The sequence below is a fragment of the Oncorhynchus kisutch genome, linkage group LG9 (genome assembly GCF_002021735.2).
Source record: "Oncorhynchus kisutch isolate 150728-3 linkage group LG9, Okis_V2, whole genome shotgun sequence".
Taxonomy (NCBI): Eukaryota; Metazoa; Chordata; class Actinopteri; order Salmoniformes; family Salmonidae; genus Oncorhynchus; species Oncorhynchus kisutch.
The window spans coordinates 41,092,413-41,118,131 of NC_034182.2; the positions used below are offsets into that span (position 1 = coordinate 41,092,413).

Genomic DNA, 25,719 nt, shown 5'->3' on the forward strand with positions numbered 1-25,719 from the left:
GAATTGAATTCTTGGAATTTACCAAACATTGGAATTGAGAGGAATTTAATTATCTCTGAATTCAAAGACTGACCTGGAATTTGAATTGAATTCAATGTAATTTACAAGGAGAGAGATTCTAATTAGAATGTGGAATTCACCCCCTGACCTTTGTTCAAAGATTCCAAAAGTTCACGAAACTCAAAAGGAGGAAGAATCATTCAACAAGAAACTACATTTTATGTCAACTCTGAATATAAAGTGACAGTTCACCCAAATTACAAAATTACTAATTTGTGTAAGCAGTCTACGGACAACGACCATGTTGTGGGTTTGTTTACTTAGCCACTGTCACCAACACTGCTAACCAAATCAAGGACTGCAGCCCTTCCTGGTCCATATACTGCTTTCAGCGTCAGGAAATAATATGTCTTTTACCCCCCATCTCATGAAAACCTTTCCATGTGTTCAACTGTTGCATGGGTTCATGGTAACATGGTGAGGTGATGTCCTCTTGCAAACGCAACATATTCTGTATCTGTCCTTGTAAAGACATGTCCTGTGTTTCAACTGCTGGCATTTCTGTATAGCACTTTGTGACATCTGCTAATGTAAAAATAAAAAAAGCTTCATAAATGCATTTGATTGATTGATATCCCACCCTGCTGCTTGACATTCTCCACCCTACTGCAGTCTCTCTGCTCTCTCCATCCTGATATCCCACCCATCCGCAGTCCCTCTGCTCTCTCCATCCTGATATCCCACCCTGCTGTAGTCTCTCTGCTCTCTCTATCCTGATATCCCACCCTGCTGCTTGATATTCTCCACCCATCTGCAGTCCGTCTGCTCTCTCTATCCTGATATCCCATCCTACTGCAGTCTCTCTGCTCTCTCCATCCTGATATCCCACCCTGCTGCAGTCTCTCTGCTCTCTCTATCCTGATATCCCATCCTACTGCAGTCTCTCTGCTCTCTCCATCCTGATATCCCACCCTGCTGCTTGACATTCTCCACCCTACTGCAGTCTCTCTGCTCTCTCTATCCTGATATCCCATCCTACTGCAGTCTCTCTGCTCTCTCTATCCTGATATCCCACCCTGCTGCTTGATATTCTCCACCCATCTGCAGTCTCTCTGCTCTCTCCATTCTGATATCCCACCCATCCGCAGTCCCTCTGCTCTCTCCATCCTGATATCCCACCCTGCTGCAGTCTCTCTGCTCTCTCCATCCTGATATCCCACCCTGCTGCTTGACATTCTCCACCCTACTGCAGTCTCTCTGCTCTCTCTATCCTGATATCCCACCCTGCTGCTTGATATTCTCCACCCTACTGCAGTCTCTCTGCTCTCTCTATCCTGATAGCCCACCCTGCTGCTTGACATTCTCCACCCTACTGCAGTCTCTCTGCTCTCTCTATCCTGATATCCCACCCTGCTGCTTGACATTCTCCACCCATCTGCAGTCTCTCTGCTCTCTCCATCCTGATATCCCACCCTGCTGCTTGATATTCTCCACCCATCTGCAGTCCGTCTGCTCTCTCTATCCTGATATCCCATCCTACTGCAGTCTCTCTGCTCTCTCCATCCTGATATCCCACCCTGCTGCTTGACATTCTCCACCCTACTGCAGTCTCTCTGCTCTCTCCATCCTGATATCCCACCCTGCTGCTTGACATTCTCCACCCTACTGCAGTCTCTCTGCTCTCTCCATTCTGATATCCCACCCTGCTGCTTGATATTCTCCACCCATCTGCAGTCTCTCTGCTCTCTCCATTCTGATATCCCACCCATCTGCAGTCCCTCTGCTCTCTCCATCCTGATATCCCACCCTGCTGCAGTCTCTCTGCTCTCTCCATCCTGATATCCCACCCTGCTGCTAGACATTCTCCACCCTACTGCAGTCTCTCTGCTCTCTCCATCCTGATATCCCACCCTGCTGCAGTCTCTCTGCTCTCTCCATCCTGATATCCCACCCTACTGCAGTCTCTCTGCTCTCTCCATCCTGATATACCACCCTGCTGCAGTCTCTCTGCTCTCTCCATCCTGATATCCCACCCTACTGCAGTCCCTCTGCTCTCTCTATCCTGATATCCCACCCTACTGCAGTCTCTCTGCTCTCTCCATCCTGATATCCCACCCTGCTGCAGTCTCTCTGCTCTCTCCATCCTGATATCCCACCCTGCTGCAGCCTCTCTGCTCTCTCCATCCTGATATCCCACCCATCTGCAGTCTCTCTGCTCTCTCCATCCTGATATCCCACCCATCTGCAGTCTCTCTGCTCTCTCCATCCTGATATCCCACCCTGCTGCAGTCTCTCTGCTCTCTCCATCCTGATATCCCACCCTGCTGCTTGATATTCTCCACCCATCTGCAGTCTCTCTGCTCTCTCCATCCTGATATCCCACCCTGCTGCAGTCCCTCTGCTCTCTCCTCGCTTCATACTCGTCGCCAAACCCACTGGCTCCATGTCATCTACAAGACCCTGCTAGGTAAAGTCCCCCCTTATCTTAGCTCGCTGGTCACCACAGCATCTCCCACCTGTAGCACACGCTCCAGCAGGTATATCTCTCTAGTCACCCCCAAAACCAATTCTTTCTTTGGCCGCCTCTCCTTCCAGTTCTCTGCTGCCAATGACTGGAACGAACTACAAAAATCTCTGAAACTGGAAACACTTATCTCCCTCACTAGCTTTAAGCACCAACTGTCAGAGCAGCTCACAGATTACTGCACCTGTACATAGACCACCTATAATTTAGCCCAAACAACTACCTCTTTCCCAACTGTATTTAATTTTTATTTATTTATTTATTTTGCTCCTTTGCACCCCATTATTTTTATTTCTACTTTGCACATTCTTCCATTGCAAAACTACCATTCCAGTATTTTACTTGCTATATTGTATTTACTTTGCCATCATGGCCTTTTTTGCCTTTACCTCCCTTCTCACCTCATTTGCTCACATTGTATATAGACTTGTTTATACTGCATTATTGACTGTATGTTTGTTTTTACTCCATGTGTAACTCTGTGTCGTTTTATCTGTCGAACTGCTTTGCTTTATCTTGGCCAGGTCGCAATTGTAAATGAGAACTTGTTCATCCTTGCTTATCCCACCCATCTGCAGTCTCTCTGCTCTCTCCATCCTGATATCCCACCCATCTGCAGTCTCTCTGCTCTCTCCATCCTGATATCCCACCCATCCGCAGTCCCTCTGCTCTCTCCATCCTGATATCCCATCCATCTGCAGTCTCTCTGCTCTCTCCATCCTGATATCCCATCCTACTGCAGTCCCTCTGCTCTCTCCATCCTTTCTTCCACTCATCTTGTGGGAGACAATCTCATCCCCCTTTTCACTGCAGCTCTAGCAGCCAGAGCCGTACAATGGGGGGAGATAGTCAGAGAGAGAGAGAGAGAAAGAGAAGGATGAAGTGAGAGTGCGAGAGAGAGGGGAGGGAGTGAGTGGGAGAGAGGCAGAGAGAGATAAAGAAAAAGAGAGAGAGTGGAAGGGAGAGTGAGGGAGTGAGGGAAGCGAGTTCGGAGGCACTGGCTCTCCTGGCAGACGGCACATATAGCTCGCTATGTTTACTAATGGAGACCATCAGTCATCCGTGGAGCGTTACCGTAGTGATTGCACACCGAGAACTCTTAAAGTAAAGGGAGAGAAGAGAGAGAATGGAACACATCAGATGGGCCCTTAAGATCTATACCTGCAGTTCATGTAACAAATCATTCAGGGAGCTTCTTTGTTCCCAGGGTTAATACGGAAGACTTCCATGAGACGGGGGGGGCACGGAAGACGTCCATGAGACGGGGGGGAGGCACGGAAGACTTCCATGAGAAGTGGGGGGCACGGAAGACGTCCATGAGACGGGGGGGGGGGGGCACGGAAGACGTCCATCAAACGGGGGGGGGGCACGGAAGACGTCCATGAGACGGGTGGGGGGGCACGGAAGACGTCCATGAGACGGGGGGGGCACGGAAGACGTCCATGAGACGGGGGGGGGCATGGAAGATGTCCATGAGACGGGGGGGGGGGGGCACGGTAGACTTCCATGAGACGGGGGGGGAGACGGAAGACGTCCATGAGACAGGGGGGGGGGGGCACGGAAGACGTCCATGAGACGGGGGGGGCATGGAAGACGTCCATGAGACGGGGGGGCATGGAAGACGTCCATGAGACGGGGGGTGGGGGGGGGGGCACGGAAGACGTCCATGAGCCGGGGGGGGCACGGAAGACTGAGAATGGAACACATCAGATGGGCCCTTAAGATCTATACCTGCAGTTCATGTAACAAATCATTCAGGGAGCTTCTTTGTTCCCAGGGTTAATACGGAAGACTTCCATGAGACGGGGGGGGGCACGGAAGACGTCCATGAGACGGGGGGGAGGCACGGAAGACTTCCATGAGACGGGGGGGGGGGGGGGGGGCACGGAAGACGTCCATGAGACGGGGGGGGGGGGGGGGGGCGGGGGCACGGAAGACGTCCATGAGACGGGGGGGGGGGGGGGCATGGAAGACTTCCATGAGAAGTGGGGGGCACGGAAGACGTCCATGAGACGGGGGGGGGGCACGGAAGACGTCCATCAAACGGGGGGGGGCACGGAAGACGTCCATGAGACGGGTGGGGGGACACGGAAGACGTCCATGAGACGGGGGGGGGGCACGGAAGACATCCATGAGACGGGGGGGGGGCACGGAAGACATCCATGAGACGGGGGGGGGCATGGAAGACGTCAATGAGACGGGGGGGGGGGCATGGAAGACGTCCATGAGACGGGGGGGGGGGGGACTTCCAAGAGACAGGGGGGGCACGGAAGACGTCCATGAGACGGGGGGGGGGGGGGGCGGGGGCACGGAAGACGTCCATGAGACGGGGGGGGGGCACGGAAGACGTCCATCAAACGGGGGGGGCACGGAAGACGTCCATGAGACGGGTGGGGGGACACAGAAGACGTCCATGAGACGGGGGGGGGCATGGAAGACGTCCATGAGACGGGGGGGGAGGTGCATGGAAGACGTCCATGAGACGGGGGGGGGGCACGGAAGACTTCCATGAGACGGGGGGGACGGGGATGGAAGACATCCATGAGACGGGGGGGGGCATGGAAGACGTCAATGTGACGGGGGGGGGGGGGGGGGACTTCCAAGAGACAGGGGGGGCACGGAAGACGTCCATGAGACGGGGGGGGGGGGGGGGGGGGGGGATGGTAGACTTCCATGAGACGGGGGGGGGCATGGAAGACGTCAATGAGACCGGGGGGGGGCATGGAAGACGTCCATGAGACGGGGGGGTGGGGGGGACTTCCATGAGACGGGGGGGGGGGGGAGACTTCCAAGAGACAGGGGGGGCACGGTAGACTTCCATGAGACGGGGACGGGGGGAGACTTCCATGAGATGGGGGGGGGGAATGGAAGACTTCCATGAGACAGGGGGGGGGGAATGGAAGACTTCCATGAGACAGGGGGGGCACGGTAGACTTCCATGAGACGGGGGGGTACGGTAGACTTCCATGAGACGGGGGGACGGACGGAAGACTTCCATGAGACGGGGGGGGGGGGGGGGCGGAAGACTTCCATGAGACGGGGGGGCACGGTAGACTTCCATGAGGCGGGGGGGGGGAACGATTGTGGAGGCCAGGTCATCTGATACAGATCACTCTCCTTGGTCAAATAGCCCTTACACAGCCTAGAGGTGTGTTTTGGGTCATTGTCCTGTTGAAAAATAAAGCACACCCACACCATAACACCTCCTCCATGCTTCAAGGTGGGAACCACACATGCGGAGATCATCCGTTCACCTACTCTGCATCTCACAGAGACATGGCAGTTGGAACCAAAAATTTCAAATTTGGACTCATCAGACCAAAGGACAGATTACCACTGGTCTAAAGACTGCCAAGAGTGTGCAAAGCTGTCATCAAGGAAAAGAGTGGCTACTTTGAAGAACCTCAAATATAAAATATATTTTGATTTGTTTAACACTTTTTTGGTTACTACATGATTCCATATGTTTTATTTCATAGTTTTGATGTCTTCACTATTATTCTACAATGTAGAAAATAGTACAAATAAAGAAAAACCCTTGAATGAGTAGGTGTTCTAAACCCTTGAATGAGTAGGTGTTCTAAACCCTTGAATGAGTAGGTGTTCTAAACCCTTGAATGAGTAGGTGTTCTAAACCCTTGAATGAGTAGGTGTTCTAAACCCTTGAATGAGTAGGTGTTCTAAACCCTTGAATGAGTAGGTGTTCTAAACCCTTGAATGAGTAGGTGTTCTAAACCCTTGAATGAGTAGGTGTTCTAAACCCTTGAATGAGTAGGTGTTCTAAACCCTTGAATGAGTAGGTGTTCTAAACCCTTGAATGAGTAGGTGTTCTAAACCCTTGAATGAGTAGGTGTTCTAAACCCTTGAATGAGTAGGTGTTCTAAACCCTTGAATGAGTAGGTGTTCTAAACCCTTGAATGAGTAGGTGTTCTAAACCCTTGAATGAGTAGGTGTTCTAAACCCTTGAATGAGTAGGTGTTCTAAACCCTTGAATGAGTAGGTGTTCTAAACCCTTGAATGAGTAGGTGTTCTAAACCCTTGAATGAGTAGGTGTTCTAAACCCTTGAATGAGTAGGTGTTCTAAACCCTTGAATGAGTAGGTGTTCTAAACCCTTGAATGAGTAGGTGTTCTAAACCCTTGAATGAGTAGGTGTTCTAAACCCTTGAATGAGTAGGTGTTCTAAACCCTTGAATGAGTAGGTGTTCTAAACCCTTGAATGAGTAGGTGTTCTAAACCCTTGAATGAGTAGGTGTTCTAAACCCTTGAATGAGTAGGTGTTCTAAACCCTTGAATGAGTAGGTGTGTCCAAACTGTTGACTGGCACTGTATAGATAATAATATATTATGAGCATTTTGTCACAATAACAGAATGGAATCAATGTCAAGGACTTGCTCTCAGGTGTCAAGTGCACTTGATGTGCTTTTAAACCAAGTCCTGCTGGCTTCATGGATGGGCCAAATGTGGACCTTTAGAAAACATGCATTAAGGCAGCTCACAGATGCTCCAAAGTAAAAAAATCAGGTCAGCCGGTGGAATAGCTGGAGGAAACCCCTAGATCTCCGAGTGGACCCATGTACAGTTGAAGTCGGAAGTTTACAAACACCTTAGCCAAATGCATATAAACTCAGTTTTTCACAATTCTTGACATTTAAATCTGAGTAAAAATTCCCTGTCTTAGGTCAGTTAGGATCACCACTTTATTTTAAGAATGTGAAATGTCAGAGAGAATGATTTATTTCAGCTTTTATTACTTTCATCATATTCCCAGTGGGTCAGAAGTTTACATACACTCAATTAGAATTTGGTAGCATTGCTTTTAAATTGTTGAACTTGGGTCAAATGTTTCTGGTAGCCTTCCACAAGCTTCCCACACATTTTGGCCCATTCCTCCTGACAGAGCTGGTGTAACTGAGTCAGGTTTGTAGGCCTCCTTGCTCGCATACGCTTTTTCAGTTCTGCCCAAATATTTTCTATAGGATTGAGGACAGGGCTTTGTGATGGCCACTCCAATACCTTGACTTTGTTGTCCTTAAGCCATTTTGCCACAACTTTGGAAGTATGCTTGGGGTCATTGTCCATTTGGAAGACCCAAATGGACAATGACTGATTCCTGACTGATGTCGCTTCAATATATCCACATAATTTTCCCTCCTCATGACGCCATCTATTTTGTGAAGTGCACCAGTCCCTCCTACAGCAAAGCACCTCCACAACATGATGCTGCCACCCCCGTGCTTCACGGTTGGGATGGTGTTCTTCGGCTTGCAAGCCTCCCCCTTTTTCCTTCAAACATAACGATGGTCATTATGACCAAACAGTTATATTTTTGTTTCATCAGACCAGAGGACATGTCTCCAAAAAGTATGATCTTTGTCCCCATGTCCAGTTGCAAACCGTAGTTGCAAACCGTAGTCTGGCTTTTATGGCGGTTTTGTGTGGCTTCTTCCTTGCCGAGCGGCCTTTCAGGTTATGTCGATATTGGACTTGTTTTACTGTGGATATAGATACTTTTTGTACTTGTTTTCCTCCAGCATCTTCACAAGGTCCTTTGCTGTTGTTCTGGGATTGATTTGCACTTTTCGCACCAAAGTAGGTTCATCTCTAGGAGACAGAATGTTTCTCCTTCCTGAGCTGTATGATGGCTGCGTGGCCCCATGATGTTTATACTTGTGTACTATTGTTTGTACAGAAGAAAGTGGTATCTTCAGGTATTTGGAAATTGCTCTCAAGGATGAACCAGACTATTTTTTCTGAGGTCTTGGCTGATTTCTTTTGATTTTCCCATGATGTCAAGCAAAGAGGCACTGAGTTTGAAGGTAGGCCTTGAAATACAGCCACGGGTACACCTCCAATTGACTCAAATGAATCAGAAGCTTCTAAAGCCATGATGTCATTTTCTGGAATTTTCCAAGCTGTTTAAAGGCACAGTCAACTTAGTGTATGTAAACTTCTGACCTACTGGATTTGTGATACAGTGAATTATAAGTGAAATGATCTGTCTGTAAACAATTGTTGGAAAAATGACTTGTGTCATGCACAAAGTAGATGTCCTAACCGACTTGTCAAAGCTATAGTTTGTTAACAAGAAATTTGTGGAGTGGTTGAAAAACAAGTTTTAATGACTCCAACATAAGTGTATGTAAACTTCTGACTTCAACTGTAGCTCCACATCGGAACATGACACACTTCAATACAATGGGACAGAGAGATTGTTAAGAGTTTTGATCAGCATGACAATTCTAACCTGATGCTACCTGGGCCTGATGAGCCATACAGTATATTAAATATGTTATGAGCCACACATTAATGATATTTAAATAAGCCCAAGCCCATTATCCAATACATGGGACCAAAAAAAATATATATATTTTTTTTTAAATTTTAAGGAGAGGCCGGTGGAGCACAGGTGCTTGGCGTATTGCACAAGAGAAAGGCTGTAAGTTAGAAGCTTATTATGCATTAATTAGCTAAATATAAGGGCAATACTGCATTGAATGTATTACCTGAGGCTAGGAAATCAATGTGTATAGGGCTATATATCAATCTAGAACAGGATGATCTATTTTGGATGCAATTTGAATGTTGATGGAGAGAGAGAGAAAGGCTGCAAGAAACTGATTTAAAGAAACGATATTCGAGTGATCGGCTCTTTTAAAAAGTCTGTAGCTGCAATTAAAAAAAAAGAACAATCTTCACAATAAAAAAAAGTCCGATGGAGAAATTAGACGAGCATTCAGTCTTTATATTACTGTAGCATAGTATATGGTGCAGCAAATGTAGGACTACCTGTCACAAGAGAAAAAGTTACCATGATAAGATAGGTCTACATGCATCGTGACCTGCGCTCCATACTGAGACGGGCTGTCTGTCCCCACCCTGAGCGTTCTCTGAGCGTTCTCTGAGCGTTCTCTGAGGCAGAGGCCATAGAGAAGCCAGATTTAGACATTTAGCATATTATTTTTAACAGTTCCATTTCACGCCATGCTGCTGCTCATATAAATAATTTATAATAATTGACCGGTTTTTCGCAGTGATTTATCCCGGGAAAAGGGAGTGGTTTTGGCCAACTTTCTTATTCAAGGTGGATTTAACCACAAATCTCCCCCAACATTCTTTGCCAAACAAAGACCTCCCATTAAGACTGTGAATGACGAGCAACATCGGTTAGCCTAGCGAATGGGAGGGGGGGGAATGGGTGATGACTCGGGTAATGCTGTCCGGCGCGCTCTGTCAAAACAATGTGTGACATTTTCCCTTTAAAAAGCTAAATTACCGCCGCCGGAGGTTAAGATAGAGATCTAGGAACGCTAATAGACTAAAGTCAATGTGTACGCACGTTAATCCGCCTAATACGATCTCACATGATAGTGCACATCTGTTGTGTGGAAGGAGTTGTGTAGAGGTACCTTGCACGTATTAGGACTTGATAGAAGCTTTTGAAGGATCGGTTTCCCTCAATAGGAACAGTGACAGGCTTGAGATTAGCCTACGATGATCGAAGATGGCTAACACACTTTACAGATCATTCGCAGCGCTGCTCGAAAACTGTTAACATAGGCGGCGTGTCAACAACAACAAAAACGTCTGCGTGTGCACTTCTAAGTCAATTGATCACCCGTTCCCAACATGCATCACTCTAAAAATGTTTTATTCCCCATTACATTTCCAAAGAGAAACCGCTAACCCATGGAGTCAATACCACTGATGAGACACACAGTTCTTAAATAAATGTTTTTTTTATGTCTTTATTCCATTAAATCCTCCCGGAGTCATTGCCCCCTGACACACGTCGCTTTGCAATTGCCTTTTGAGAGCACCAATAACACGGCCCTCCCCAATATCTGCATATGAACCCCCAAAGACGACCTTGATCAACTGCAGCCAAAAAGGAGAAGACTCCATTTTGGCTCAGAAAAAGGCAACCCACAGGCAATGTGGGAATCATAATGTCTACTTGCCCCTGTGTTGGTATTTCCCACATATTGACATGTACAGATATAAAAAGACAGAAGAGATGGTATTAAGGGTCAGTGTTTTTTTTTTTTAAAGGGATACTTCTGTTTATATTGATCATTTAATCCTCATCAATCTCATTCTTTGTTACCCTTTGGAGGGTTTTTAGCTTGGTTCTGACTGGATAAAGGCCCATATCTTTACGGGTTAAAATGATGAGCTTGACTGAATGGCCCACGATTGGAGGAATCCATGATGATGGGAGGAATCCATGATGATGGGAGGAATCCATGATGATGGGAGGAATCCATGATGATGGGAGGAATCCATGATGATGGGAGGAATCCATGATGATGGGAGGAATCCATGATGATGGGAGGAATCCATGATGATGGGAGGAATCCATGATGATGGGAGGAATCCATGACGATTGGAGGAATCCATGATGATTGGAGGAATCCATGATGATGGGAGGAATCCATGATGATGGGAAGAATCCATGATGATGGGAGAAATCCATGATGATTGGAGGAATCCATGATGATTGGAGGAATCCATGATGATTGGAGGAATCCATGATGATGGGAGGAATCCATGATGATGGGAGGAATCCATGATGATGGGAGGAATCCATGATGATGGGAGGAATCCATGATGATGGGAGGAATCCATGACGATGGGAGGAATCCATGATGATGGGAGGAATCCATGATGATGGGAGGAATCCATGATGATGGGAGGAATCCATGATGATGGGAGGAATCCATGACGATTGGAGGAATCCATGATGATTGGAGGAATCCATGACGATTGGAGGAATCCATGATGATTGGAGGAATCCATGACGATTGGAGGAATCCATGACGATTGGAGGAATCCATGACGATTGGAGGAATCCATGATGATTGGAGGAATCCATGACGATTGGAGGAATCCATGACGATGGGAGGAATCCATGATGATTGGAGGAATCCATGACGATTGGAGGAATCCATGATGATTGGAGGAATCCATGATGATGGGAGGAATCCATGATGATGGGAGGAATCCATAACGATTGGAGGAATCCATGATGATGGGAGGAATCCATGACGATTGGAGGAATCCATGATGATGGGAGGAATCCATGACGATTGGAGGAATCCATGATGATTGGAGGAATCCATGATGATGGGAGGGATCAAAAGTTCCTACAATCAATCTTACTGGCCATAATGTCTGTGAATTTGGTTTATTAACTATGGTTTACTTTTTGTTAGATTATATATTTTGTTTTATTCGCCGTGCTGAAGAGGACTAAAATCAACCATGCGGAGTAAATACATAATTGATTGAAGATAACATATTTCATTTACTAGGAACCTGGTTATAATGTTAAAGCTCCGAACACACCGGTAGGATTGTCAAACGTTTGCCTGTTCCTAATAATTTGATCTATTTTCTCCACTTAATTTCGCCTACTGTTCTGACTTGGTGGTGCACATGTAGCCTATAACCTGTTTTTGATAAATGCAATCATTGAATATTTTAAGATCTTTCATTGTCGCTTATATGCCCCCTTTATTTATCCTACGGGTCTCACTTGGTATACAGGAGGAACACAAAGAACGGCCCATGTTCTGAATTTTGTCGCTGTACATTTCGAAAGTGCTGAACATATAGCTATGTTAGCACCTCTGAACAGAATGTTGGCAGTCAATCTCTTTTGTGTTCACACAGCAAAGACCTTGGAAGTCGTCAGCCACTCAGCCTTGTTAACATACTCCAAACCAGAAGGTGGCAGTAGTGTTGTTTGGCAATGCATAGAGTATATGTGCACATTGCTTATGGTCTAGATTCCAAGCTATTGGCACTAATGTTGCTATTTTGTAGAATAAACCCTTGTTGTTACTAGCCAGATGGCCTCAGCTAGATAACTACCTAGCAAGATGATGAAGAACAATTGAATACACTCTCCATAATCCCATACTGCCAGTGGCAGCCCATAGCCAAATGTTTTGCTAGCTAGCTAACGTTTGTATATTCGCTACCTAGCACAACATAGCTAGCTAGCTACGGACACTGCACTAACTCGGCAGCCATTTCATGGAAACTAGCTAATCCAATGTGATTTAATTATGATGTCATTACTAGCTCCTAGCTTGGGTGAAGAATTTAGTGTTGTGCGCATTGCGTCTGTGCACTTAGCTAGCTACCACCCCATAGCCTACATATGAAGAGTGACTTGCTCACCCGTGGATGTACGGCGAACATGCACTTTTTGTTGGCCACTGACGAGCATTGCGATACTACAAATAAACTCGGTAGGTTCGTCACTACAGGGTCGGCATGCAGCAGCTTACGCTTTTGTTTCTCGCAAGAGAAGGAACGGCCTCCCACTGTGCTAAGTACCTATTTTTTTGTGTGTTTCACGCTTTAGTGGTGGGGAATGTGGTAGCTTAAAACATCATCATGTTTGGTTGTAGCTGGGAAGGGAAAGGCAGTCTGAAATGTTTAGGCCCCTGAGCAGATGAAACAGAAGAACATCCACAGCCCTGCTTAACAGAGGTGGGACTTGCCAGTTCAGTTCACCACTCCAGGAACTGGCAACAAGGAGGCATGAGACCTACTATAAGCAGAGGTAATGAATGTTATTATAAACTGGGTGGTTCGAGCCCTGAATGCTGATTGGCTAACAGCCGTGGTATATCAGTCCGTAAACCAGGGGTATGACAAACAAAAATATTTTTACTGTTCTAGTTACGTTGATAACCAGATTATAATAGCAATAAGGCACCTCGGGGGGGTTTGTGGTATATGGCCAATATACCACGGCTAAGGGCTGTGTCCAGGCACTCTGCGTTGCGTCGTGCCTAAGAACAGCCCTTAGCCGTGGTATATTAGCCATATACCACACCCTCTCGTGCCTTTGTGCTTAAATATAGCATAGAGTTGACTCCAAGACCCTGTACCTCACGCCACACACACACACACACACACACACACACACGCAAGCCACACACACATGCACACTAATGATGCATTGTACAACATACAGAGGGCATTCACACAAAATTACAGTGGTGAAAAAGGCACTCAATTGTCATACTTGAGTAAAAGTAAAGATACCTTAATAGAAAATGACTCAAGTATAAGTGGAATCACCCAGTAAAACACTACTTGAGTAAAAGTCTAAAATTATTTGGTTTGAAATATACGTATGTATCAAAAGTAAATGGAATTGAGAGAAAATCATTACAAATTCCTTATATTAAGCAAAACAGACAGCACCATTTTCTTAATTACGGATGGCCAGGGGTACGCACCAACACTCAGACATCATTTACAAACGAAGCACGTGTGTATAGTGAGTCCACTAGATCAGAGGCAGTAGGGATGACCAGGGATGTTCTCTGTTTCGTGAGCACCAGATCAGAGGCAGTAGGGATGACCAGGGATGTTCTCTGTTTAGTGAGCACCAGATCAGAGGCAGTAGGGATGACCAGGGATGTTCTCTGTTTAGTGAGTCCTCCAGATCAGAGGCAGTAGGGATGACCAGGGATGTTCTCTGTTTAGTGAGTCCACCAGATCAGAGGCAGTAGGGCTGACCAGGTATATTCTCTGTTTAGTGAGTCCACCAGATCAGAGGCAGTAGGGATGACCAGGGATGTTCTCTGTTTAGTGAGTCCTCCAGATCAGACAGTAGGGATAACCAGGGATGTTCTCTGTTTAGTGAGTCCTCCAGATCAGAGGAAGTAGGAATGACCAGGGATGTTCTCTGTTTAGTGAGTCCTCCAGATCAGAGGTAGTAGGGGTGACCAGGGATGTTCTCTGTTTAGTGAGTCCACCAGATCAGAGGCAGTAGGGATGACCAGGGATGTTCTCTGTTTAGTGAGTCCTCCAGATCAGAGGCAGTAGGGACGACCAGGGATGTTCTCTGTTTAGTGAGTCCTCCAGATCAGAGGCAGTAGGGATGACCAGGGATGTTCTCTGTTTAGTGAGTCCTCCAGATCAGAGGCAGTAGGGATGACCAGGGATGTTCTCTGTTTAGTGAGTCCACCAGATCAGAGGCAGTAGGGATGACCAGGGATGTTCTCTGTTTAGTGAGTCCACCAGATCAGAGGCAGTAGGGATGACCAGGGATGTTCTCTGTTTAGTGAGTCCACCAGATCAGAGGCAGTAGGGATGACCAGGGATGTTCTCTGTTTAGTGAGTCCACCAGATCAGAGGCAGTAGGGATGACCAGGGATGTTCTCTGTTTAGTGAGTCCTCCAGATCAGAGGCAGTAGGGGTGACCAGGGATGTTCTCTGTTTAGTGAGTCCTCCAGATCAGAGGCAGTAGGGATGACCAGGGATGTTCTCTGTTTAGTGAGTCCTCCAGATCAGAGGCAGTAGGGGTGACCAGGGATGTTCTCTGTTTAGTGAGTCCACCAGATCAGAGGCAGTAGGGATGACCAGGGATGTTCTCTGTTTAGTGAGTCCACCAGATCAGAGGCAGTAGGGATGACCAGGGATGTTCTCTGTTTAGTGAGTCCTCCAGATCAGAGGCAGTAGAGATGACCAGGGATGTTCTCTGTTTAGTGAGTCCTCCAGATCAGAGGCAGTAGGGATGACCAGGGATGTTCTCTGTTTAGTGAGTCCTCCAGATCAGAGGCAGTAGGGATGACCAGGGATGTTCTCTGTTTAGTGAGTCCTCCAGATCAGAGGCAGTAGGGATAACCAGGGATGTTATTTTTTTATAAGTGCGTAAATTGGACCATTTTCCTGTCCTGCTAATCATTCAAAATGAAATGAGTACTTTTGGGTGTCAGGGGAAAATGTATCGAGTAAAAGGCACATTATTTTCTGTAGGAATTATAGTGAAGTAAAAGTAGTCAGAGAATACTAAAGCACAGATACCCCCCCAAAAACTACTTAAGTAGCACCTTAAAGTCATGTTTACTTACGTACTTTACGTACTTTTTTTCAAATCTACACGCAGAAAACGAACCCGCAAACAAACAAAAGGTATACCATATTATGAACGGATAAAGACGGGATCTGCTGATGTAGCACACTGCTTGCCTCTACAAACGTCCATGTTCGCTCAGGTTGGCCTGTGCGATTTAATTCGGGGGAATGATATCTGAAGGCATACATCTCCCTGACCGGCTCCTTGACAGGCTCCCTGACCGGCTCCCTGACCGGCTCCCTGACAGGCTCCCTGACAGGCTCCCTGACCGGCTCCCTGACCGGCTCCCTGACAGGCTCCCTGACAGGCTCCCTGACAGGCTCCCTGACAGGCTCCCTGACAGGCTCCCTGACAGGCTCCCTGACCGGCTCCCTGACCGGCTCCCTGACCGGCTCCCTGACCGGCTCCCTGACAGGCTCCCTGACAGGCTCCCTGACAGGCTCCCTGACAGGCTCCCTGACCGGCTCCCTGACCGGCTCCCTGACAGGCTCCCTGACCGGCTCCCTGACCGGCTCCCTGACCGGCTCCCTGACCGGCTCCCTGACCGGCTCCCTGACCGGCTCCCTGACAGGCTCCCTGACCGGCTCACGACACCAAACAGTAACGCTAAGGGACCATCAGGGATTTATTTAAGTGCTGTTAATTTATTGTGTAAAAACGCGAGTCCTGAATTAATCAATATTTAATGTCACGCATCGTGGTTCTGGATAGCTGGCTGGTCGGCTAGGTCCACTTTGCCTTTCGGACCGACGACGAAAACCTCACCATACCTACTGATTCCCGAAATACACATCTACAGTTCCACACACAGAAATGGCCATGAGTCTGCAGAACATACACAGCTACATGCTACCCCCCCCCCCCCCCCCCCCCCCCCCCGAAACAAAGCAGTCATTAGCGTGGGAAGTGAAAACGAATGGGTTTAACGCCCAGAAGATGTGATGAAAAGGATGCAGAAAGGGAGACCGTGTGCCCCTCCGGAACACGGCCGAGGCGACGCACACACACGCGTGTCATTAACGTGTCATTAAAACGTGCCCCTGGGAAAGGTCAGCTGGCACCGCGGGAGGCTGATGGATGGGGGCTCGGCGGCGATGCCAAAGTCAAGTGACCTTTCCACCGCCCCGATCCAAAACTTTTTTTTCCCCTACCCGGAGGTGGCAAGATGGGCCTCGACAGCAAATCAATCTTGAAGCTCGAGGACACGGAGGACAGTTGTAAATGAAAAGAAGAAGAGGAGGGAAGATCTAGGTATAACACCATACCACAGTTAACATTTAGGCCTTACTAATAACACACAGGCTGCCTAAAATGGTGGCCTATTAAATTATGTCTCCATTAAGATTGGTTGACAGGGGAAGGGGGGGGGGTGTATAATGGGAATGTTTGATAAAGTGAGTGACTAATTCATTCGGGATTTCCTGGCTGCCGCTCTCTGTTCCCACTTTGCCACTGAATCACAGGCGATTAATTATGCAAACTACACAGAGGCCCAATTCTGATCCAATTTAAATATCCAAACCTTTGCTTTGCCCCCCACGTAATGGATTTGAAGTCCCTTGCACAGGGAGTGTAAAACCATGAGTTTCCCCAACCAAACCCAACTAGCCCCAGCCCCAGAAAAGCAGTATTAAATGCATGTCCTACTGGAAACTTTACCAGTAAACTACCAGAATGTTGGTGTCTTTCAAAGATTTTATGTAATCTAATCACCAAGATATCTCGTGGCCCTTTTGGGTCCTTCAGATTATCATAGGTGTCTGTAATTATCTCTGTTCTTCTTTGTGGCCTTATCACATGTAAAATATATCAAATGATTCAAATAGAATGAGAAATCAGTAAAACATTATCCTTAACATAAACCATTATCTTAGTGAATACCTCTGGTGTTCAATATTTTTTTTTATTTTTTATTTTTACCTTTATTTAACCAGGCAAGTCAGTTAAGAACACATTCTTATTTTCAATGACGGCCTAGGAACAGTGGGTTAACTGCCTGTTCAGGGGCAGAACGACAGATTTGTACCATGTCAGCTCGGGGGTTTGAACTCGCAACCTTCCGGTTACTAGTCCAACGCTCTAACCACTAGGCTACGCTGCCGCCCCAATATGAGGGTTTCAGTATGACATATCCTTTAAATATTTTTTATTATGTAAATATGCAAATGTTGTGAATGTTTTGCCGTCAAAACAGTTTTGAAAAAAGTAAATAGTTGGACAATTTATTTTGTTGATTCTTTTTTTCATTTTTTTTTCATTAAATTTGGCTATTTTCACTTGAACCATATGGACACAGATATTGAATACTATATATTAAATTACCAAAGTTATGATAGATTGCCAAAGATTTTCTGTTTTCTACCAAAATTACTGACGGTTCGGGTAACTTTGATAAATTACCAAGTAGCTTTGCAACCCTACTCACACTGTGGTAAGGGAATATTCCCTATGACTCAGAGTAAACTTGTCACTCCAACATCAAGAGGATGTACAGGAAGGAAGCCGTATGAAAATATGCTGTTAGTCAGCATTCCGATATACATATTTCTACGATGCGGAAAGCACCCGTTTTTAAAACACACCTCGTCCTAACTGTGGCCCTCCAATATGTCACCCTAAATGCGGCCCTGCAGAGTTGGGGTCAATTCACTTCTATCAAAGAATGGAACACGACCCGTTACTCTGACAACAACCTACTATCACCTTATATGGAAGCTTGACCCGAGCACTGGCCTAACAATCGCTGTCCGTGTAGCCCCTGTCACTACTCTATTGGTTGTCATGACACTTACTGTTGTCCGCCGTATCCCGTGCCCCTATCTCCCGCTCTCTGAGTGAATCTGCCTCCTCCTTCCTCCTTGCCTCCTCCTTCCTGAGATCATCCAGTTGGGTCTGTAGGTCGTCAGAGACCCGCTGCAGGTCGCGAAGCTGGGCCTGAGGAGATGAAACAAAATGGAAGACATCCTCAACTCAACGCAACACATAAGCCCATATGGCAACCTAACGCAACATTACAACGATGCGTAATTACGTTACTAATTCAAAGTTAAGACGGTATATCTTGGGCAAACTTAATGGCATGAAAACCTTCCTGTGCATGTTTCGCTGTATGAAAAGGAAAGAGGTGGGGGGGCAAAATGTGTTGTGTAGAAGTCATGGAAGTGATGGAGTGGGTGCAAATGTACAACTCCTTAAATTGTATCTCATTCATTTAAAGAGTGGGGCCTGAATGGATTTAATGATGAATCTCAAGTATTGAGCCTCCTATTCAGTTATTTTCTCTCTCTCTCTCTCTCTCTCTTTATTCACAGCAGCAGCTCCGCTGTAAAAGCAGAGAGGCCTACACAATGGACTATTTAAATCACCAGCGCCAGGCTGTGTTGCCGTGGCACCAAAATGACACTGAATGACAGAGAAGCATAGACTATCATCACTCTCTGTAATAGTCCAATTAATGAACAAAACGTGTGTGTGTGTGTGTGTGTCTGTGTGTGTATATTACTTTCAAATATCCCCTCTGAGAGTTTCTCATAATGCAATGATGAATTCTAGAGCTGTGGTTACGATAGGGATGACTAGCTTTCTGGGGTATGTTCCTTCCTTATCCACATTCAGCAGCCAGAGTGATTTATGGAGTCCATTTTGAGTTAGCGCCGAGCATACCTGCTCCAATGTATAGCACTGTCTGGGTAAACAAGTGCCTCCAGACTACATTATCAAACTTAAAGCCTAGACAACTAGCCTAAGTGCTAACATGCTAGCATGAGTAGCTACCATCAACGACACAAGTCTAAAAACTATATTATTTTGGTGGCAAACTTTGATGGGAGATTTACAAAAAAGTTGGAATGTCCTTCATTCTCTTTTACGGTATGTACTGTCATTCAATCTAGTCCTCAATCATTTTGTAAATCAAAACAGAAACATAATTACAAAATATTATTTATTCAGTATGCTGGAAGGAACTGTTGACTCAACATGAAAAAATATGTGCACAATTCCAATAGGATACATTATTCCAGTAATGTCTCTAAAAGGTCTGGTGTTCTTCTAACAGTCTCCCCTCAGGATATGTTTCCTTTGGGGTTATTGTGTAAGGTTCCTAGGAGTAGCCCCTAAAGCACTCTGCCATATCAACAGAGACACATTCAGAACAGAGGATCAAGAACTGCAGTAGGGGCAGGGGGGTTGTACAAGCCTGGATCTGTCAATCACCTACACACAGAAACAGAACATTGACCCGAAATATTCAACGAAACGTGCCCTGGGTGTAAGAAGCCTGTCAGCTGGCAATCAGAGGAGGGTGTCTGTGTGTGCATCTGTGTTGCGACTGAGTCGGCGGACTATTGCGCGTCATCGTAGTCGGCTGACTATTCCGTGACTATGCCGTGTCATCGTAGTCGGCTGACTATTCCGCGTCATCGTAGTCAGCTGACTATTCCGCGTCATCGTAGTCGGCTGACTATTCCGTGACTATGCCGCGTCATCGTAGTCAGCTGACTATTCCGCGTCATCGTAGTCGGCTGACTATTCCGTGACTATGCCGCGTCATCGTAGTCAGCTGACTATTCCGCATCATCGTAGTCGGCTGACTATTCCGTGACTATGCCGCGTCATCGTAGTCGGCTGACTATTCAGTGCCATCGTAGTCAGCTGACTATTCCGCGCCATCGTAGTCAGCTGACTATTCCGTGACTAAGCCGTGCCATCGTAGTCGGCTGACTATTCCGTGCCATCGTAGTCGGCTGACTATGCAGTGCATCGTAGTCAGCTGACTATTCCGTGACTATTCCGTGCCATCGTAGTCGGCTGACTATTCCGTGACTATTCCGCGTCATCGTAGTCAGCTGACTATTCCGTGACTATTCCGTGTCATCGTAGTCGGCTGACTATGCCGTGTCATCGTAGTCAGCTGACTATTCCGTGCCATCGTAGTCAGCTGACTATACCGTGCCATCGTAGTCGGCTGACTATGCCGTGTCATCGTAGTCGGCTGACTATTCCGTGCCATCGTAGTCGGCTGACTATGCCGTGTCATCATAGTCAGCTGACTATTCCGTGTCATCGTAGTCGGCTGACTATTCCGTGTCATCGTAGTCAGCTGACTATTCCGTGTCATCGTAGTCGGCTGACTATTCAGTGACTATGCCGTGTCATCGTAGTCGGCTGACTATTACGCGTCATCGTAGTCGGCTTACTATTCCGTGTCATCGTAGTGGGCTGACTATTCCGTGTCATCGTAGTGGGCTGACTATTCCGTGTCATCGTAGTCGGCTGACTATGCCGTGACTATGCCGTGTCATCGTAGTCGGCTGACTATTCCGTGTCATCGTAGTCGGCTGACTATTCAGTGACTATGCCGTGTCATCGTAGTCGGCTGACTATTACGCGTCATCGTAGTCGGCTTACTATTCCGTGTCATCGTAGTGGGCTGACTATTCCGTGTCATCGTAGTGGGCTGACTATTCCGTGTCATTGTAGTCGGCTGACTATGCCGTGTCATCGTAGTGGGCTGACTATTCCGTGTCATCGTAGTCGGCTGACTATTCCGTGTCATCGTAGAGGGCTGACTATTCCGTGTCATCGTAGTCGGCTGACTATGCCGTGTCATCGTAGTCGGCTGACTATTCCGTGTCATCGTAGTCGGCTGACTATTCCGTGTCATCGTAGTGGGCTGACTATTCCGTGTCATCGTAGTCGGCTGACTATGCCGTGTCATCGTAGTCGGCTGACTATTCCGTGTCATCGTAGTCGGCTGACTATTCCGTGTCATCGTAGTCAGCTGACTATTCCGTGTCATCGTAGTGGGCTGACTATTCCGTGTCATCGTAGTCGGCTGACTATTCCGTGTCATCGTAGTCGGCTGACTATTCCGTGTCATCGTAGTCGGCTGACTATTCCGTGTCATCGTAGTCGGCTGACAATATTCCGTGACTATTCCGTGTCATCGTAGTCGGCTGACTATTCCGTGACTATTCCGTGTCATCGTAGTCGGCTGACTATTCCGTGACTATTCCGTGTCATCGTAGTCAGCTGACTATTCCGTGTCATCTTAGTCAGCTGACTATTCCGTGTCATCATAGTCAGCTGACTATTCCGTGTCATCATAGTCAGCTGACTATTCCGTGTCATCATAGTCAGCTGACTATTCCGTGTCATCATAGTCAGCTGACTATTCCGTGTCATCATAGTCAGCTGACTATTCCGTGTCATCATAGTCAGCTGACTATTCCGTGTCATCATAGTCAGCTGACTATTCCGTGTCATCATAGTCAGCTGACTATTCCGTGTCATCATAGTCAGCTGACTATTCCGTGTCATCGTAGTCAGCTGACTATTCCGTGACTATTGCGTGTCATCGTAGTCGGCTAAGTATGGTGGATGTGAGTGATTATGGATGGCTGTAGTAGTAGTGGTGGTGGTGGTGGTACTAAGCATGACAGCTGTTATAACATTGTGTTAGTAGTTAGGCATGTACATACATTAGGGTAGGTGCTAGTTTAAACAGTAACCATAGCAACACGTGGCATGGTTGCAACATGTATTCCGGTATCAACTATATGTCTAGGAGACGTGGAGGATTGGGCAGGGTAGGAACACACTGATTTCCCTGGGTGACGGTCAGACAGGGAGCCAGTGTATATTACCACTGTTATATCTACCTGTTTCTCACGCCAGGTGAGGACGCCTTCCTCAATCAGCAGCTGCTTGAGTCTCAGCCTCTCACCCAGGACCCTCGTCTGGCCCTCCACCTCCGCTCGCTCCCTCTGTCCCAGATTCCTGGAAGAAAGTAAATGCGGCCGTCACTACTGAGAAAAACCCACCGTCTGTTGTCTCCACGGACACCTCCCACCCCCTTCTAACAGTGATGCCATGGGCCAATTCTGGAGGGCTCACAGTGTACTCTCCCAGTCCAAATGGGAAAATAACTTGGTACATGAGCTAGAGGAGGATTCTGTGGAAGAGCAGATATTTGCCCGAGATACAGTAGAGGGTAGGAGGTTGTGAGGTCGAAAATTAGGTTTAATATTTTTGTTTGTTTGCAGTTTTGAGGCATATGGCATAATTAAATTAAATTAAACCTATATTGGTGCTTGTGTTTGCCAAAGGTGTACCCATGTGCTAGTCGTGGCAATGAACATCGATGCAATTAGGGGTGTTTTACTAATTGAGGTTGTGGCTATGCTTTGACTTGGGAGTCATAAGAGAGTCTAGCTAAATAATATGCTTCTGAAAAATGTACGCACACCTCGTATATATATTTAAAGAATACTTTTTTCCTTTCAATCATTTCTTAAGTGGAATTAGAGCCCTTCGTTGTTTTGACACCAAATCTAAAAGGGTTGTTTAGACGTTTGGGAACGAACCAATTATCCCGAAGGAAAATATCCACAACGTCTCAATTTAACTGAGAGGCTGCTGTTGTTACTATCCATTCTACTTCTATTTGGTAAACAATAAGCACAATAAGACGGGCAAAATGAGAAGCCAATGAGGTGGTGGCTATTGAACTCTTGTTATCCAATGATGTATTCACATTAAGGGTTGAGTTGCTAAAGGAATCCTATTATGTCAACACAGCCCTCTGTCTCTAGCACAGTGACAACACGCCCCCTGGTGCTAACATTCAGTATGAGAAAGGTCCACTGGTTATCATTGTCACGTAGGCCCAACAGGCTCTGATCCCCTGCACATATGTCTACGGAACGATTAGGACAACAGGAATATTTATTCGGCTATTCATACCAACAACAAAAAATCCATTCTGAAACGCAAATCATATCCATTTCAAACAGGTGCTCTCAATTGGGATGTCGGATGGCATGCCAATGGAAACACATTCCAGCTCCAAATGATCACAGTACACCACAGCAACTGATTTAGAGCTAGACCTGGGCAACCAGGGGTGTCTACTCTGGGCTAGACCTGGGCAACCAGGGGTGTCTACTCTGGGCTAGACCTGGGCAACCAGGGGTGTCTACTCTGAGTTAGACCTGGGCAACCAGGGGTGTCTACTCTGGGCTAGACCTGGGCAACCAGGGGTGTCTACTCTGGGCTAGACCTGGGCAACCAGGGGTGTCTACTCTGGGCTAGACCTAGGCAACCAGGGCTGTCTACTCTGAGTTAGACCTGGGCAACCAGGGGTGTCTACTCTGGGCTAGACCTGGGCAACCAGGGGTGTCTACTCTGAGTTAGACCTGGGCAACCAGGGGTGTCTACTCTGAGTTAGACCTGGGCAACCAGGGGTGTCTACTCTGGGCTAGACCTAGGCAACCAGGGCTGTCTACTCTGAGTTAGACCTGGGCAACCAGGGGTGTCTACTCTGGGCTAGACCTGGGCAACCAGGGGTGTCTACTCTGGGCTAGACCTGGGCAACCAGGGGTGTCTACTCTGGGCTAGACCTAGGCAACCAGGGCTGTCTACTCTGAGTTAGACCTGGGCAACCAGGGGTGTCTACTCTGGGCTAGACCTGGGCAACCAGGGGTGTCTACTCTGAGTTAGACCTGGGCAACCAGGGGTGTCTACTCTGAGTTAGACCTGGGCAACCAGGGGTGTCTACTCTGAGTTAGACCTGGGCAACCAGGGGTGTCTACTCTGGGCTAGACCTAGGCAACCAGGGCTGTCTACTCTGAGTTAGACCTGGGCAACCAGGGGTGTCTACTCTGGGCTAGACCTGGGCAACCAGGGGTGTCTACTCTGAGTTAGACCTGGGCAACCAGGGGTGTCTACTCTGGGCTAGACCTAGGCAACCAGGGCTGTCTACTCTGAGTTAGACCTGGGCAACCAGGGGTGTCTACTCTGGGCTAGACCTGGGCAACCAGGGGTGTCTACTCTGGGCTAGACCTGGGCAACCAGGGGTGTCTACTCTGAGTTAGACCTGGGCAACCAGGGGTGTCTACTCTGAGTTAGACCTGGGCAACCAGGGGTGTCTACTCTGGGCTAGACCTGGGCAACCAGGGGTGTCTACTCTGGGCTAGACCTGGGAAACCAGGGGTGTCTACTCTGAGTTAGACCTGGGCAACCAGGGGTGTCTACTCTGAGTTAGACCTGGGCAACCAGGGGTGTCTACTCTGGGCTAGACCTGGGCAACCAGGGGTGTCTACTCTGGGCTAGACCTGGGCAACCAGGGGTGTCTACTCTGGGCTAGACCTGGGCAACCAGGGGTGTCTACTCTGGGCTAGACCTGGGCAACCAGGGGTGTCTACTCTGGGCTAGATCTGGGCAACCAGGGGTGTCTACTCTGGGCTAGACCTGGGCAACCAGGGGTGTCTACTCTGGGCTAGACCTGGGCAACCAGGGGTGTCTACTCTGGGCTAGACCTGGGCAACCAGGGGTGTCTACTCTGGGCTAGACCTGGGCAACCAGGGGTGTCTACTCTGGGCTAGACCTGGGCAACCAGGGGTGTCTACTCTGGGCTAGACCTGGGCAACCAGGGGTGTCTACTCTGGGCTAGACCTGGGCAACCAGGGGTGTCTACTCTGGGCTAGACCTGGGCAACCAGGGGTGTCTACTCTGGGCTAGACCTGGGCAACCAGGGGTGTCTACTCTGGGCTATCAGATAAGCGCCAAATGAAAAGAAAACAAGCAGGTGTCCACCCCTGAACTAAGGTGTATGATTTTAGAAGTACGCACTCCCCCGTCCAACTGACCTGCATGTGTTTTGGCAAGGCGTTTGACTTCTGTACTCATCTGAAGCGTCACAGCAGTCTGGAGGGAAGAACGGTAAAAGGCATTTACACACCAGGCAAATCAATGAGGTACACAAGAACAAGAGATCTCAACAAAGACAAGAGTGCCACATTGACCTCTGAAACTTCTCTTGTGCGTTCTTATTGATCATTGAAATGCAGCCATTTAAAAATCCCAATCTGCTGATGCCTACAGCTATGTTCAGCACCTGACAAAATAACTACTACTTAGCTAGGTCGGATTTCATTCCCGGGACTTGCCAGGGAGCGACCAGAGGCCACGAGAGCGGTCACAGTTGGAAATTCCTCAATTACGCTGGTATCCCATTGGTTGAGCAGTAGCTAGAGTGCCAGAGCCCGGCACGGTTAAAAGCTCTCACTGAGCCGAGAGGACAAACCACCAACTCTAAGTGGCTCCATTCAAGGCGGGAGGATGAGAAGGTAAAATGCTACCGGAGTCAGACACTAAACCCCTCCCTCCCTTAGTTCCTTCTTTTTCTCCATCGCCTGCTGCTGCCGTGTGCCATCACAAACAGCCAGGAAAGCCTGTGACAGGGGGGGGGGGGGCAGCGATAACGGGAAACGTTCCTTTTTTTTTAAAGCTTGCAGCGCTCAGAGACA

The 25,719-nt window shown here is 47.7% G+C and overlaps 1 protein-coding gene across 5 annotated transcripts in view; it reads right to left on the reverse strand.

Annotated features, from left to right (window-relative positions):
* LOC109897150 (glucosidase 2 subunit beta) overlaps positions 1-25,719 on the reverse strand; it is a 293,964-nt gene that overhangs the window by 261,061 nt on the left and 7,184 nt on the right. For all 5 annotated transcript variants that reach the window (XM_031832600.1, XM_031832599.1, XM_031832598.1 and 2 more), the window contains exons 4-6: positions 25,060-25,117; positions 22,072-22,189; positions 18,202-18,343 (exon numbers count right to left, since the gene is read on the reverse strand). In XM_031832600.1, the coding sequence (XP_031688460.1) occupies positions 18,202-18,343; positions 22,072-22,189; positions 25,060-25,117 (318 nt within the window). The remainder of the gene's footprint in view (positions 1-18,201; positions 18,344-22,071; positions 22,190-25,059; positions 25,118-25,719) is intronic.